Source organism: Toxotes jaculatrix, chromosome 7 (genome assembly GCF_017976425.1).
Source record: "Toxotes jaculatrix isolate fToxJac2 chromosome 7, fToxJac2.pri, whole genome shotgun sequence".
Lineage (NCBI taxonomy): Eukaryota > Metazoa > Chordata > Actinopteri > Toxotidae > Toxotes > Toxotes jaculatrix.
The window spans coordinates 2,028,064-2,042,394 of NC_054400.1; the positions used below are offsets into that span (position 1 = coordinate 2,028,064).

The 14,331-nt window shown below is 43.2% G+C and overlaps 1 protein-coding gene across 1 annotated transcript in view; it reads left to right on the forward strand.

Annotated features, from left to right (window-relative positions):
• Window positions 1-14,331, forward strand: part of fras1 (Fraser extracellular matrix complex subunit 1) — a 183,316-nt gene that overhangs the window by 117,491 nt on the left and 51,494 nt on the right. The window contains exons 22-28 of the mRNA XM_041042921.1: window positions 685-831; window positions 2,590-2,730; window positions 3,094-3,234; window positions 3,478-3,618; window positions 6,074-6,374; window positions 8,945-9,029; window positions 13,635-13,958. Of these exons, the coding sequence (XP_040898855.1) occupies window positions 685-831; window positions 2,590-2,730; window positions 3,094-3,234; window positions 3,478-3,618; window positions 6,074-6,374; window positions 8,945-9,029; window positions 13,635-13,958 (1,280 nt within the window). The remainder of the gene's footprint in view (window positions 1-684; window positions 832-2,589; window positions 2,731-3,093; window positions 3,235-3,477; window positions 3,619-6,073; window positions 6,375-8,944; window positions 9,030-13,634; window positions 13,959-14,331) is intronic.

The window sequence follows — 14,331 nt, forward strand, 5'->3', positions numbered from 1 at the left end:
GCTGTTAGAGAACATTACAGTCGGGTAACATCATCAATAAAAACACTAAACAGTTCTGTAATAAATACCTGCTCATGTTGTTTTTGAGACTTTCCAGTGTTTCTGACTGAAGCAGTGACTCTGTTGTTTGAAAACATTTAAACATTGACTGTCGGGCATTTCTTCACTCTAACACATGCTGCTGCCCGGTATTCCAAATAACTTCACTCAACCTTTGCAGCCGCTTTAATAATAGAAAAGGACTCATGCAGTGCTTACCTCTGCCGAGGCTGCTCAGTCCTTTCCATCGAAAACAGAAACTGGAGTGACAGACAATAACAGGATACATGTGCCTTAGTGTTTTTCTGTTAAAGCAAAAAAAAAATCCAAACTATTTATTGCTTTCAGTTGCCTCACGTTCCACCAAAATTCCTTTAAATATGCCTAGTCATTTTGAGATATCCTGCTAACCATCAGGTAAACAACCTGCCTGAAGAGCTGTTTGATCATCAGACAGAGGAAGGCACAGAATTCCTTACTACAAATATGAAACTTGATACAACAACATTAGCAACGTGTTCATATGTCATTTAGACCGTCCCTGTGTTTGGTGATGGCAGGTTTCATCACATTCCGTCACCGATCGTCTCCCCCTCTGATCTCACATCTGCCCTGACCTCGCCTGACCTTTTTTGTTTTCGACAGCGTGTGACAGCCAGTGCCTGACGTGCGACATGGCTGGAGTTTGTACATCCTGCCTCGACCCGGCCAAGGTGCTGCAATTTGGAGAGTGCCAGTATGACAGCTGCGCCCATCAGTACTACCTCAACACCACGACCCGCGCCTGCAGAGGTATGCTGCCGTCCTGCGTGACACGCCGGCACACACACCAGTGGCACAGGGAGGCCGAGGGGAAACCTGGATTAACAACGAGGATATGTAGCCTTTTATGATATTCATAAATTACTCTCCATCCATATTGCAGTGTGCTACATTGAGTTTATGGGGTCCATCGATCATGTAATAAACTGTGGGACCACATATGCAAATCCTAAACACTGCGTGTGCGTTTTAACTCACTGTTACATCTTCCTGTGCACAGAGAAGTTGATGAATGAGCCTCAGAGGATCCATGTCCTGACTGAATAACTTGTCTTTTTTTATCATGCATACAATAACTGTGTTCATACATTTAATTACCCACTAACCAGCCCGGACCAGTTCCCGTCAGGCTGAATCTGACTCCTATGTATTGCTGGCTCGCAAATAAGACACGTGAAAACATGTTTTCCTTTGTGCTTATCTCAAAGAAAAATGAATAGATAGGGTTTAAGTTCAGAATGTAAACAGAATAACGGTGTTGTCATGCTGGCTTTGCACAGATATCCACTCTAATTCACAGAAATCCATTTCATGTAAAGCTTACTTCACCTCGTACACTTCCCTTTATCAGCGATTTGGTTCAATGTAATGAGATTTTTCCATGTATCAGCGGCCTTTGAGGTGGAACCACCGTTTCCCATGTCTGTTACAGGATTAGCGGCTAAGCTAACCGCTACTGGCCAGATAGACAGTTTGATTTCCTGTGAGGCCGCTGGAAGCGCCTCCCATCTCGACAGGTGGTTTTAGCCATCCAGCTCGTGATTCTGTTTTCATCCCCCCAGCCACCACCTGGATAATCCACTGAACCTTGGATGAACCCAGAGCGTTAGAAAGCAGCACTGCTAGCTGCTCTCTGAAAACTAAAAGGGCTCTGAGGAACCTCTGGGAGTTTCGAGTTCGCAGCCACAGAAGAACTTTCAAAATTACCCAAGAGAATCTCTTATAAACCCATCAGCACTTCTACCAACAACCTACATTCATTTGGGTTTATCAGCAGGGTTTTCCCAAGCAGCAACCCCTAATTTACCTCTTGGCTTCCTTTGAATCCTCAGTAAAACCCCATGGAAGCCTCCACTTTTCTGTTTTCCACAGTAGTGACGTGTTGGAGTAAAAGCACTCCCCCACTGTCACATGAGAAACTGGAAGGTTTTAGGTAAAGAGACTTTAAGATATTTAGCTACTTCTCATGTAGGATTTAAGACAAAATGAGGAAGAATATGTAAAAACTGGCCCATTTATTAATTTACTTCTATTAAAAACAAACTCTGACCTCAACTTTTATCCATCCGAGCAATTTGATTTTCTTTAGCAATACATGCAGCTCTCACAGAGCTGTTAGTACGGCTGGAGACCCATTCATAATTGTAATTATACGTTTGGCATTAAAATTGTATATTCTGTATGAGATAATCGTCCCCGGTATAAAAGCGCTGTAATTGCTGAGAATGCCATAGTAAATCATCTCTTCCTTGTAAAATCTGTGTTCTACAGAAATTTTAATACAAACCTAGAAAGCAGCGGTGCAGGTGAAAAGAGAGAAAGAAAAGAAACCACAAATGGGTTTAAAATAAATCCCCTGCTGAAAAAGAGTTTATTAATCTCTTTTCCTCTCTCTCTCCCTCTCTTCTCTCCTGCTCTCATCTTTTGCTCTCGCCTTCAAAATCCCCTCATTTCTAATCCCAATGTCTCTGCACACCCCTGCACACCTCCCCTCTATCCTGTTTCCAGAGTGTGACTGGAGCTGTAACGCCTGTAAAGGCCCTCTGCGGACAGACTGCCTGCAGTGCATGGAGGGATACGTGTTGCAGGATGGAGTGTGCAGTCAGGGGTGCTCCCCCGGCTCCTATCAGGACGGAGACAGGTGCCTCGGTCAGTACACCAAAAAGCAGATAAACTCACCCACATCATGTGCAGCTGGCGCTGTTGTAGCTGATGTATCCTTCAACTGCTCTGTTTATCTATTATATTTGTATATTAGTGACCACTTCATCATCATTATCATCTGTTTCTTATTAAAACAATTAATCAACAGCAGGGGACCCAAAAGCTTCCTTGAGAAACCTCTTTACAAGTATGAGCACTGATGGTGTTTCCATGAATCTTCACTGTTTTGTATGTTTTCCTTTTAACTGTTTAGAGGTTTAATCTTATGTGAACTGCCACACATGAACGTTTCATCACTGTGTTATGCTGCGCTCAGTGTGTGTGTGTGTGTGTCTGTCTCTCTGCCAGGCTGTGATGAGCACTGTGTGGAGTGTCGAGGTCCTGGACAGTGCCATCAGTGCCAGCCTCCGTACGCCACCCTGCAGGGTCAGTGTGTGCTTGAATGTGGCAGAAACTACTTCCTGGACGCCTCCTCGCAAGTCTGCAAACGTAAAAGATTTTACACTTTGTTTTTATCAATAATATCTTTTTGTTTGTTTATTCGGTAAAAGATCAAGATATCAGTGTAGAAATAAATTAATAATAAGGAAGCCTTATGTATGAAAATCACACTTTTAGTTGAATGACAGCAGAAAAAATACCCACACAAATAGAAATAATTAATATAATTTTTTTTTTACAGTCTTTAAAAACGTTTCTTCTAACACTCTGGATAATGTGTACCTTTATCAGCTTGCTCATCTGACTGTGTGCTGTGTGACGGGGTCGGACGCTGCAGAGCTTGTCGTGACCAAACCTACCTCATGGAAGGATACTGCACCCCCGACTGTGGACACGGATTCTACGCCGACCAGAAGACCAGGACCTGCCACGGTAATAACGTCATGTCTGGCTGTTTAATGTGTGGAGTGAAAAATGGTCAGTGATCTCTGCTGTAATTAGTTAGCTTATCCCTCTTGTGCCTGTAGCTTGATGGCTGCATTAAAAATATATATATATATATATTTTTAGAGTTTAATTTACATCGAAAAATAAACATAGTGTGCATTTTTTACTGCCCAAACATCTGAGATTACATAAATGTTAAAATTCACCACACGGTGCGTATTACAGAGCATCAAGCATCACAGCGGTGGGGGCATTTTTATTATATGCAAATGAAATCAGGACACGCCTCATAAATAATGCACATGACCTCAAGACGTCACGTAAAAACAAATCCGCATGGCTGATCCACATGGCTGGTTGCTAGGCAACAGGCTGGCTAACCCAGACACACAGTGGTGAAGTCAACAGAAAAACCCCACAGCCTGATACTGTGTTTTTAAAATGTCCATCCAAAGCTACGGCTTGTTGTTAATTCATTTATTCATTTATCTAGAAAATGTCACCGAATGCTGAGATTCACATAGTGCAAACAGTGGAATAACAGTGGTGCAACAGCACTATTTTATTTTATTTTATTTTTTGCTCAAGTTTAAACATTTCCATTTCACACTCGTGGAACGTGTGTGAGTGTTTGAATCAGGAAATGAAGCTGAAAAAAGAACAGCCTGGACGGGCTGAAAAGTTTGTCGAGTTTCTGGGTGTTGACTTTGAGTTTTCTGTAGCTTTAATATTGTGGTAGTTCCACTGGTCACTGATTAAAACTGATAAAGCTCAAAGCTAAAACGGCAGCCATCTAAAGCTGCGTTAACCGTTTACAACAAGCTGGCAAACATATCACAGAATGTTTTTACCAAACGTGACAGCAGACATTTGACTCCTTTCATATTCAGCAGATGCAGAACATCATCTCTGGATGAACATTAAGATTCGTGTAGAGTCGTGTTTCCAATATTCACTCTCCACAAGCTCCTGAGGCATCAAAGCTCCGTCGAGCTGCACAGTTAGTGATCGTTTTCTGTGGGTTCATTACCACGAGTGACCCCATTCACATTCACACTAAACAAACTTCTCTGATTCACTGTCAAAACAAAGAAACTATTGATAAGTGAGGTTCTAAAATAAGTCTTTACAGGTAGATTTATAAAAGACTCTGCTCTGTGGCGTTTCTTCCTGCAGGAATGGTTGAACTCAGGCTGCTAACATTAACTGTCTGACATTAGGCGTTTCCTGTTATAATATAATAATTGGCTCTCTTGAATTACACTGAAAAAAGCATTGTCTGCAGAGTCAGGTCATTAGAGAAGTCTTGTACTTCTACTTTTTGCTTTTATGTTCAAACAGTGGATGTCAACCTGCAGGCAGAGACGCCCCAGGCTGTCAGGAGCTCGCTGTGGTTGTGAGATGATTTATGAAATGTGACAAAGCATAATTCTAACAGAGAAATATATTATCATGCGGCCTTTGTGATAAATGCTTTGTTCTTTTGAAATAATGAACATTTTTCAGCCTCTAGGCTTCAACTAATCCACAAGTTAATCAAGTGAAATAGCCTGGAAAGAAACTGCTTTGTTTTTTTTTTTTGCCAGTCAAGAAAAAAAAAGTTGAGAAACTAGTGCTTTAAATTCTACACTTATTCCCATTGTGAGTTTAATTATATGGCAGAAAGTTTAAGATTTGAGTGCCTATTGCCATCATTAGACGAGATAAACTGAGATTACAAGATGGCCTCTCAGAAGAGCTGATCCAATTAAAGACAACTTCTAAAAATGCAGCGTCAAGACCAAGATGCCTCGCTCATATTTCACCAGCCGATTCTCCCACACACACTTAACCTCCTCTTGTCTTCACCCACTTACAGCAATATCCAGCTGTAATTTTAAATTGATAAATTTAAAGCTGTAGAAAGCATCAAAATGTATTGAGTAGAGGCTGTATGCTATGAAAGGTTTTTTTCTGCTAAATCATTACTGTAAATTAGTTTGGACACTCGTCTTTTCTGTTTTCCTTTGTTGTCTGAAACGATGTTATAGCTTTTTTCAGTAAATGTTTCCTCATTTAATGCATTTAAATGTTGTATGTTAATCACATCTGCTATAACAAAGTTATAGCATTATAGCATATAGCATATTACTTTACATCTGGACTTTTGAACTTGAACTTCTGAGGTGAGCTTTTGGAAGTATGCTGTTCTTTACAGTGCTTTTAATCTGAAACTTTTATTCAGTATTTCTCTTCCTTCTTGTGTGTCCACTTCGTTATTACGTTGAACTGCTTTTTCTAATAATATCCTATAACCCCTCTCTGCCTTAACCTTGTTTGTGACGATGTGTACCAGACTTATCTTACACCTGGACTTTTCATGTGAAGTTTATTGATAACAGCACCAAAGAAAATTAATTTCGGTTTTTCTTTCTCTCTCTGTCGTCCCTCCTCCTCTCAGTGAACACCCACACACCTGTCCTCCACGTCAACGGTTCCCTGCTGGTCCCCATCGATGGTTTTGCTCCGCTGTCCCCCGCCCTGCTTCAAGTGAGGGACCCTGACAGCCCGTCTGAGCAGCTGATCTTCCAGCTCGTCCAGAGCCCAAGCAATGGACGGCTGGTTCTGTTCAGAGGAGAGGAAGGAGAAGAGAGGGGAGGCCAAGGGACGGCAGGCCGAGAGCTGACCAGGGACAACCCCTTCACCTGGGCGGAACTCAGAACTGGCCGAGTCCGGTTCAGACATCAGAAAGACAAGGCCAGGTCAGTGGTTTTAATGTGGTTTGGTAGGAGGCAGAAATCCACCCTCAGTGAAAACTGAGCTTGTTGTGATGTGCACTGGTTTCTGGATCCATGGTGCTAAATAACTGGACGGAATGGTGACACATCCAAATGTCTCCAGCAGTTACAGCGAAATTTAAAAGCAGAAAAACAGCTGAAACGTCAGTGGTAAACCTCAGTGGATGCCACGGATGTTCAACCGTGATACAGGGAGAAATACATGATCTACTTTCTGTTTCCCTGTACACCCACAGGAGCAGGAAGTAAAGTGCAAAGTGATGCAGCCACAAGATGATGCAGCAGAATGGGCACATGTTTATCAGCTTTTCCTTTAATTTGCCACCGGTCTTACTCTGTCCCACACTCTCCAGTTTACACCCAACACTTCAGACACATCTGGTATTAAAATTAATTTCTCCTTTTGTTCTCACACGCCGCCTCTTTTTTTAACCCTCACCTATATTAAAGCTGACATCAAACACTTTGTCTCCCTCCTCTCCGTCCTGACATTTGATTCTTTGCTGCTCCGGCTACTGTCTGAGCCGCCTGTTTGATTTATGCCACGTCCTGGCAGAAAAGTTCGTTTCCATTGACCTATGCATGGATTGGAGACGCATTTCATTTACACATTTTAGTTAAAGTTGCCAAAATTAGCATATTCTGCATTTTCACTGTGTTTGACCCCAGTCTCACTACCCAACGGAGAAAAGAGCATGCTAATATGTATAGATGGAACACATGCAGCCTCTTTAAAGCTCTGCCTGGAGCCAGTTTTCCTCACTACAGCTGTTCTGTTGTGGCATTTTCCTATGATAGGTCTGTGGAATTTTGTGTTTGAGCCCAGTGTCTGTTCAACCAATCAGAGCTGTCATAATAAAGACATTCGTCAGTCCTGACTCAGAGGGTCTGGCCTAGAGTGGCAGCGTGCCAGTGAATTAGCGAAATATGGTCCCCTGCCCGGTTTTGAGCCATTAGATTAATGGAGACAGTAAAATGTAAATCCCTAAATAAGATTAAATCTGCATATTACAGCCATATTTTTCAAATTATGCGGAGTGGGGGATAATGCCTGCAGACACGGAGCCAAAAACAAACCCTGTCAGGTTTGATTCCTTTAAGAGTGGATGTGTCCGACAGAGGAGAAACATGCTGCGTCCAAAGGCTGTTGAGCAAAAGCATCCCATCCCACCTCACACGCTACAAGTCACTGTGGATCATAGAGAGAATATAACTGTGAAATGTGGTGGGCTGAGATGAACTCAACTCATTTCATTTTTCAAAAGAAGGTGTTTTCATTCATTATTGCCTCAGCAGAACATGATAAGTGTCAAGACACAGACACAAACTGTAATTTATGTCTGGAAGGCCATAGTTTTCCATTGAGAAGTATTTATACACACATTCACACAGATCAAAAGCTTTGTCTCAAGGCTGCACTGAAAAAAATCCATCTTTCATCTATAATGAATACAACAAATATACTACTCACATTTACAACGTGTGCGTAAAATGAGATTTAGAAGTACTATGACATTTTTTTCCCCAGAAATACATCTCTTATGTAATTTTAATAAGCCATACGATGCATCATTAATGGGCCATAATTATTCCAACCATAACAAATGCTGTAAAACTGTGGCAAATTTCACTTTTGTTGCCACGAATTGTAATTCAACAAGAGTTTTATTATTGTTGAAAAGCACTGTAGGAATGTGTTCAGTGAAGGATGAGTTTGAAAGAGGACCAGCTGCACTATGCTGGGAAGGTTTTACACAGGGACGCCGCTTCGCTTAAATTAGACTCTGAAAAGATCGAAGCTGCACAAGAGACTGTGACTCCACTTACACTGAGCCGCCTCGTGCACGTTGGACAGGATGGACAGCTGTCCGATGCATCCAGGAAGGATTTAGCATGGACTGATCCGTTTCACGAGATGTCTGCCTGCTGGCTTATTATTTTATTATTTCAGTTTATTAAAATAAACAAAAGTGATATTGTGAGGTTGTAGAAATACTACTGTAGTACCTTTATAACACTTCATCAGGTTTAGCTTGGAGTCATAGTTTCCTTTCAGTCGTCACTAAACCTACAACCTGCTCAGTCATTTGGTCTTCAGCTGCAGTTGGCCGTGTCCCAGCTCCAGCTCCGGGGAGTTGTGGGTAATAAGCCTTGTCTTTGATGATGCTGAGGCGGCACGGTGAGAAGAGATATTGGTGATGATGAGTGTGAGTGTGTGAGCAGGTGGGCTGCTGTGTGTGTGCGTATGTGTGCGTGTGTGTGTTACTGTCCTCCACTCCCCTAGACAGCACTGAGGTGATTAGGTCTAATGACTACACACTGTGTTAGCCACACAGGACTCATTTTCCCAGCAACCTGCAGGGCTGCCTAAAGGCTGTTTTCCAGCTCATGTTCATTCAAAGTGGGCTCAGCAAAGAGAGGGAGGACGAACTTTAACCTCTAATATGAGGCTGTTTTTTCAAAAGATCTGCTTCCAAATAACTCTTTCTTTCTTTCTTTCTTTTCTTTCTTTCTTTCTTTCTTTCTGTCTGTAGGACTGGGGAGTTCACCCTGCGTGTCGCTGACCCTCAGCTGTTTTCTCAGCCACAGACAGTCCAAGTTCAAGCTGTGTCAATGCAGGTAATGTATAAAAACACAGACACTTTCCACAGGTCTCCTTTATTTATTCAGATACTCTCAGCATCCACGTTGGCATCATGTCTTAAACATGCCAGATAAACTTTTGTCCACAGACTGTGAATAGCTGCATCATAGCAGAGAATTAGCCACATATAGAGACGTCTAATAAAGATGGCTGTTTCCTCCGTGCAGGTCAGTCCAGTAACGTTACAGGTAATGGAGAAGAATAATCTGCCAAGACACATTTGTTTTCAAATTCAGTTTGCTGCGAAACAGTGGACTGTTTGAGTCTGTGCTCCCGGGTTAAAATGCCAAGTCGATACTTGTGTTCTTTGTGAAGAAAGTTTTGTCCGAAGAGAACAGATGTGTTTTTAGTTTCTGACACGGCCTTGTACATCGAACTGCTGGGCTCTGAGGGCACGACGCATCAGTCCTGAGCTGACAATCAAAGTTTCTCAGTCACTTTCCCTTTTTGGTCAAGTTAATAACTGATGGATAAAAGTGACAGAGCCAGAGATCAGGTCCTACGAAGGGCGGTGGAACAAAGGAGCATATTCGCTTTCAATGAACAAAACAAAGAAATGAGTGTTCAGAACAGGGCTCTCGTAATTTGTACTATTTTGTAAGTAGGTTAGATCACTGAGCATTTTCCCATGGCCCCTTTGACTGTCAAACAAACGACAACATTTTTGTTTACTACTACTCTGGAATCCACACAGGAAAATGATGCGCTCCATCTGTTTCCTATAGTACAGAGACATATGTTATTGAAACAGAATCAGAAATGTAGAAATGTGAGATGTAGTTGCTTCACAGTCGCTTTCAATCTGGTAAATCTGACAGCTCATTTTTTTAGAGTGTAGCTGTTTCTCAGTTTGCTGCATCATCCCAACTGATCTGCATTCGTCCCTGTAATGAGACCCTGTCCCCGCGGAGAGACGCCCGGGCTGTGACTGGCCGATGGCAGCCTGACAGCGGGCCGTGACTGGTGTCGAGCTGACCTCTGATTTTGGTACAAATATGTAAGATAATGAGGAACAAGGGATTAAAAGCTCCCTCGCTGAGATTTGTTGATGGGTTAGTGTGACAGCTGTGTCACTGTGCTCTGTGTGTGTGTGTGTGTGTGTGTGTGTGTGTGTGTGTGTGTGTGTGTGTGTGTGTGTGTGTCAGAGATAAACATAGCTGAACAGACAAGGTGGCAGATAGCTGATAAAACATAGCAGGACTGAAAACAACTGCATAACAATTTGAAATAATGATGTAATCACCTGAGGGGAAGTTTTATTAGGGAAAACAGAATCATCCATATCTGTCACTGAGCTCAGACTCAGAGAAGCAAAAGTTATTCTTTTAAAAGGAAGCTGTGGTGTAGCTAAGTGTATCAGTACAAATAATAAGATTATAAAGACTGAGATAAACCAGTGAAACAAAAAGCTGAATAATGAATATAATCTGTTCTGGACTCTGAGAGGCTCCTGAACAGCTGAGACAGTTTTTTTTTTCTTTGGTGTCATATCCTTGTCAGTCTTTAGTCAACACTGCAAACAGTTGTATTTCTCAAGGTCATTGTAGGGACAAAACCCACTTTATGGGCGTACGTGACTGCTTTTTCAATTTGAGTTGAACCTGAGTAAATTAGTGCTGCAGACACAGAGAGCTGTTTGCAGATGGTGATTGAGTGGAGCTACAGTATTTGGGTTTGTTTAAGGCGACTACTCAATTACACCATCGCTTGATTAGCTCTACTTTCTCAGACAATATTAGCAGAAGCAGCTTATAAGGAGTGAGTTGTAATTTATGCACATAACACAGCGTGTGTGACGGCGCTTTGACTGACAGCTGGTTCGCTGTTTGTGTCCGCCGCTTTTCTGCTGCTGCAAGATTAGTTCCTTTCCACAGCAGCTGATTTCACTGTTTAAACACCAGCCCTGCTTATACAAAGAATCCACAACAGCAACTTGTGTCTAAGTTAATATGAAGACACACACACACGGCACAGTTTGCACCAACCAGAGCTGACAAGAGCAAACTACACTGTATGTTGCCCTTAAACACAAAAGGCACTTCTGAACAGGTTGACTGTAAAGCAGGACGGCATGGAGAAAAGGACTGTCTGTCCTTATCCTTCTGTAACCAAAAGCTGGGGAAAAAAAGAAAAATGGAAAGTTGATTGAAATCCCCATCAGATCCTCAGCCAGCGGGCGCTTTAGATTGCATTAGCCTCAGGAATGAAAAGATCTGAGCTGCAGATAGCCTTTTCCCCCTCTGACAGGAGTCACTGCTTCATTTGAAAAAAAGTTTGAAAAGAGTCTGATACCTGCTGATGGCATTTCCACAGCGGTGGTCTCTCACACACACACAAAGCACACAGTGTTCTGCAGCTTGAATTCTCATCTTAAAGTGGCAATCTTTAAATTTCTGAGACTTTGCTCGGTGATGTCTTTGGTGCTTAGCTCTCTCTGCTGTGGAGGTTCTGCGATACCCTTAGCTGTCAGTCAATACCGAGGCATCTTCTACCAGAGCAAAATGGCATATAAAACCATGATGATTATACTGTAGTGCATTACATGCACTATAAATAATGCACTATACTTCTTTTTTTGACTATGGGTTCAGGTACAACAGCCTGTTTTGTGACAGCTTGACACAAAAACATGAAAGGACAGCTGCAGATAAAAGGCATTGTTACAAACCACGAGTCTTACAGGCAGACGGGGTTGAAATCGACTTGGGAAATGCTGCCACTCTGCCCGTCGTGTCTCTGAATCCCGTCTAGGATGAACGCGGCAGGAAAAACAAAACATAATAAAGAACAAACAAAAAAAAACCCAGGAATCGGCACAAAAAAAGCTTTTTCCATCTTCTTGAAGTGCTGCAGAGGCCTGAGGGCCCCATGGGTGACAGCAGCTCTCTCCCAAATATGAACCTCACCTCTCCCTCACCTGTAAGGTGAGGATAAAAGGTTAGCACTCCTACCTGAGTGTGCCTGTGTTTGTGTTTGTTTTGGTCTGCCTAAGGGGGAGCTTTTGCTGGTTCCCTTCAGTGAGCTAGCATGTCTTAGCACGATTTAAAAGCAGAACACACACCCACTTTCAGCCCCCACCAGTGCATTCAAAAGCTTTTGTTTTCCTCCTACGAATTGCAGCAGTGACGACGCAGGATTTAGGTGGGTGCCCGAGGGCCCAGATGCCTGTCTCTTGGAGATAATTCCTCTGACGTCTAAAATTTTCTTACCAAACGGCCCCCAGCAGAACACAAAGGGCAAGGGGCTGTGGACAGCAGCGTGTTCCGTCTTTGTTTTTAAGCTTTGATTCAGCTCTGTGTCGATTGCAATTTCAGCCAGAGGTCACTTTGGTACGAAGACGCACAGTGGGAGTGTGTGTGTGTGTGTATGACTCTCCACCAGTCATTGTCCTCTCTGGCGCCGGCTTGTTTCATGTGTCCCTCTTTGCCGAAGCTGCTGCTGTAATGGCAAAGAGCTGGAGCTCAGCCAGCGTCCGGCGAGGACAACGGATTGGACCAGCGCCCCGTGTCAGGTTCGAGCAGCTCCGAGCTCCCTGCCTGACGACTGGTTTGATTTAGGGCCACAGCAGAGTGGCGTCTCTGCAGGGACGGCCCATGCATCCCTACCTGTGCCTCCATCACTGCCAGGCTGTGCTGCAAACATCGAATCGTGTTAAAATGATCCGCGTCAGTGCATCAACAAGTTTTTGGGCCTCGAGCCTTCGCTTCTTTGTTTTCAGTGTCTTGTCTGGCTTTTCAGATTTTCAAACACACACACACAGAAGATGTAAAGGCGCCTCTATTCTCAAGAGAATTTTTCATTGACTAGTTCTAAAGTTTTCTGTGTAACTTGAGTGACTCATCCATACATTCTTAATAACCAGAGAACCACAGTGATTCTCAGCAGGTTCAGTTATATAACTGACAGTTTCAAGTGTTGTTTGATTCAGTTAGTATCAAAAATATCACTGAATGAAACTTAATCTCTTTTTAAGAAAAAAAAAAACATTTGTAGAATCCTAGTTCTAATTAATTTCTCAAAGAAGGGAGGATGAGCCAAAATGACCCCACAGATATCCACATTCTGCAACTCTAATCCTCAGTCCCTTTGTTACAAGCACAGAGGTACAGAGACAGACCGAGGCAGACCTTCAGTGGGTTGTGGATAAAGTCATACCCTGGCTCACAGCAGGAGGCCTCCCACTCTCACCGGTGCTCTTGAAACTACTGTGTTAGCGAGATGAAACTTTCCTCCAGCCGCGTTGAGGCTTCAGGTGTGGCTGAGTGCAGCTTAATGAGGCGCCCTGCTTAACCTCCCCCTCACCTTCATCTTCTTCATCTCCTCAGCGGCAGGATGCCATGGCCCCTGTGCCCCGGCCCTCTGGGAGAAAATTCGTCATCTGACGATTTCGGTGTCTGGGTGGAATTGCTGTGTCTTCTCGCTGTGCTCTTAGCCAGCCTTTAAAAGTTTTTACAAACTTCAACACCTTTCAACAACGTATCTGTCTGTGTAAATATAATCTGTCTTTCATATCTATCGGGTTATAATCAAAGCACGTTCTTACTCTTCCTCTCTTCCTCTGTTCTTTGAATCATTTACAGCCTCCGAGGGTCGCGACTCTCACTCCTTTACCTGTGGAGGGCCGTGGTGCGTTGGCAACCATCACCAAGTCTGTCCTGCAGGTCGACGACCCAGACAACCCAGCTGATGTTCTGGTCATGGTCCTTGAGCCGCCCCGCCACGGCCGACTGACCCGTCTCCACGGCGACCGGGCCCTCAGCCGATTCAAGCTGGAGGAGCTGTCGCGGGAACAGATCCAGTACATCCACAACGGCTCGGAGGGGACGGAGGACGGAGCGGTGCTGCAGGTCAACGACGGCCACAGCTACAGGAATATTCTCCTCCAAGTCCACATCAATCAGAAGGTAGGATGGACAGAGGCAGGGATGAATGCGTCAGGGCTGATTCATTCATTAATCCTGCATCTGAGGAACTGGTTTATTTCATGTCATTCAGCAGAACCGTGTTGTAACACAGATCTAGAACTAGTTTCTAAGTACAGATTTCCAGGTTTTGACTGTTTTTTTCCTCCTTGTAAAAGAAACCAACAGTGCAGGTTGAAAAATTTATGCACCGGCTGCATCTGAGGTTTACACAGTCCACGCACAACGAATTCAATGAGAGAGAAACAACAACCAAAACTTAGTGCTGCAAAAATCAAAGCAATTTTTCAAAATATGAACATCAAGTAAATAATAAAAGAACAACAAATACACTTTTGAATTTACAGAAGTGTTT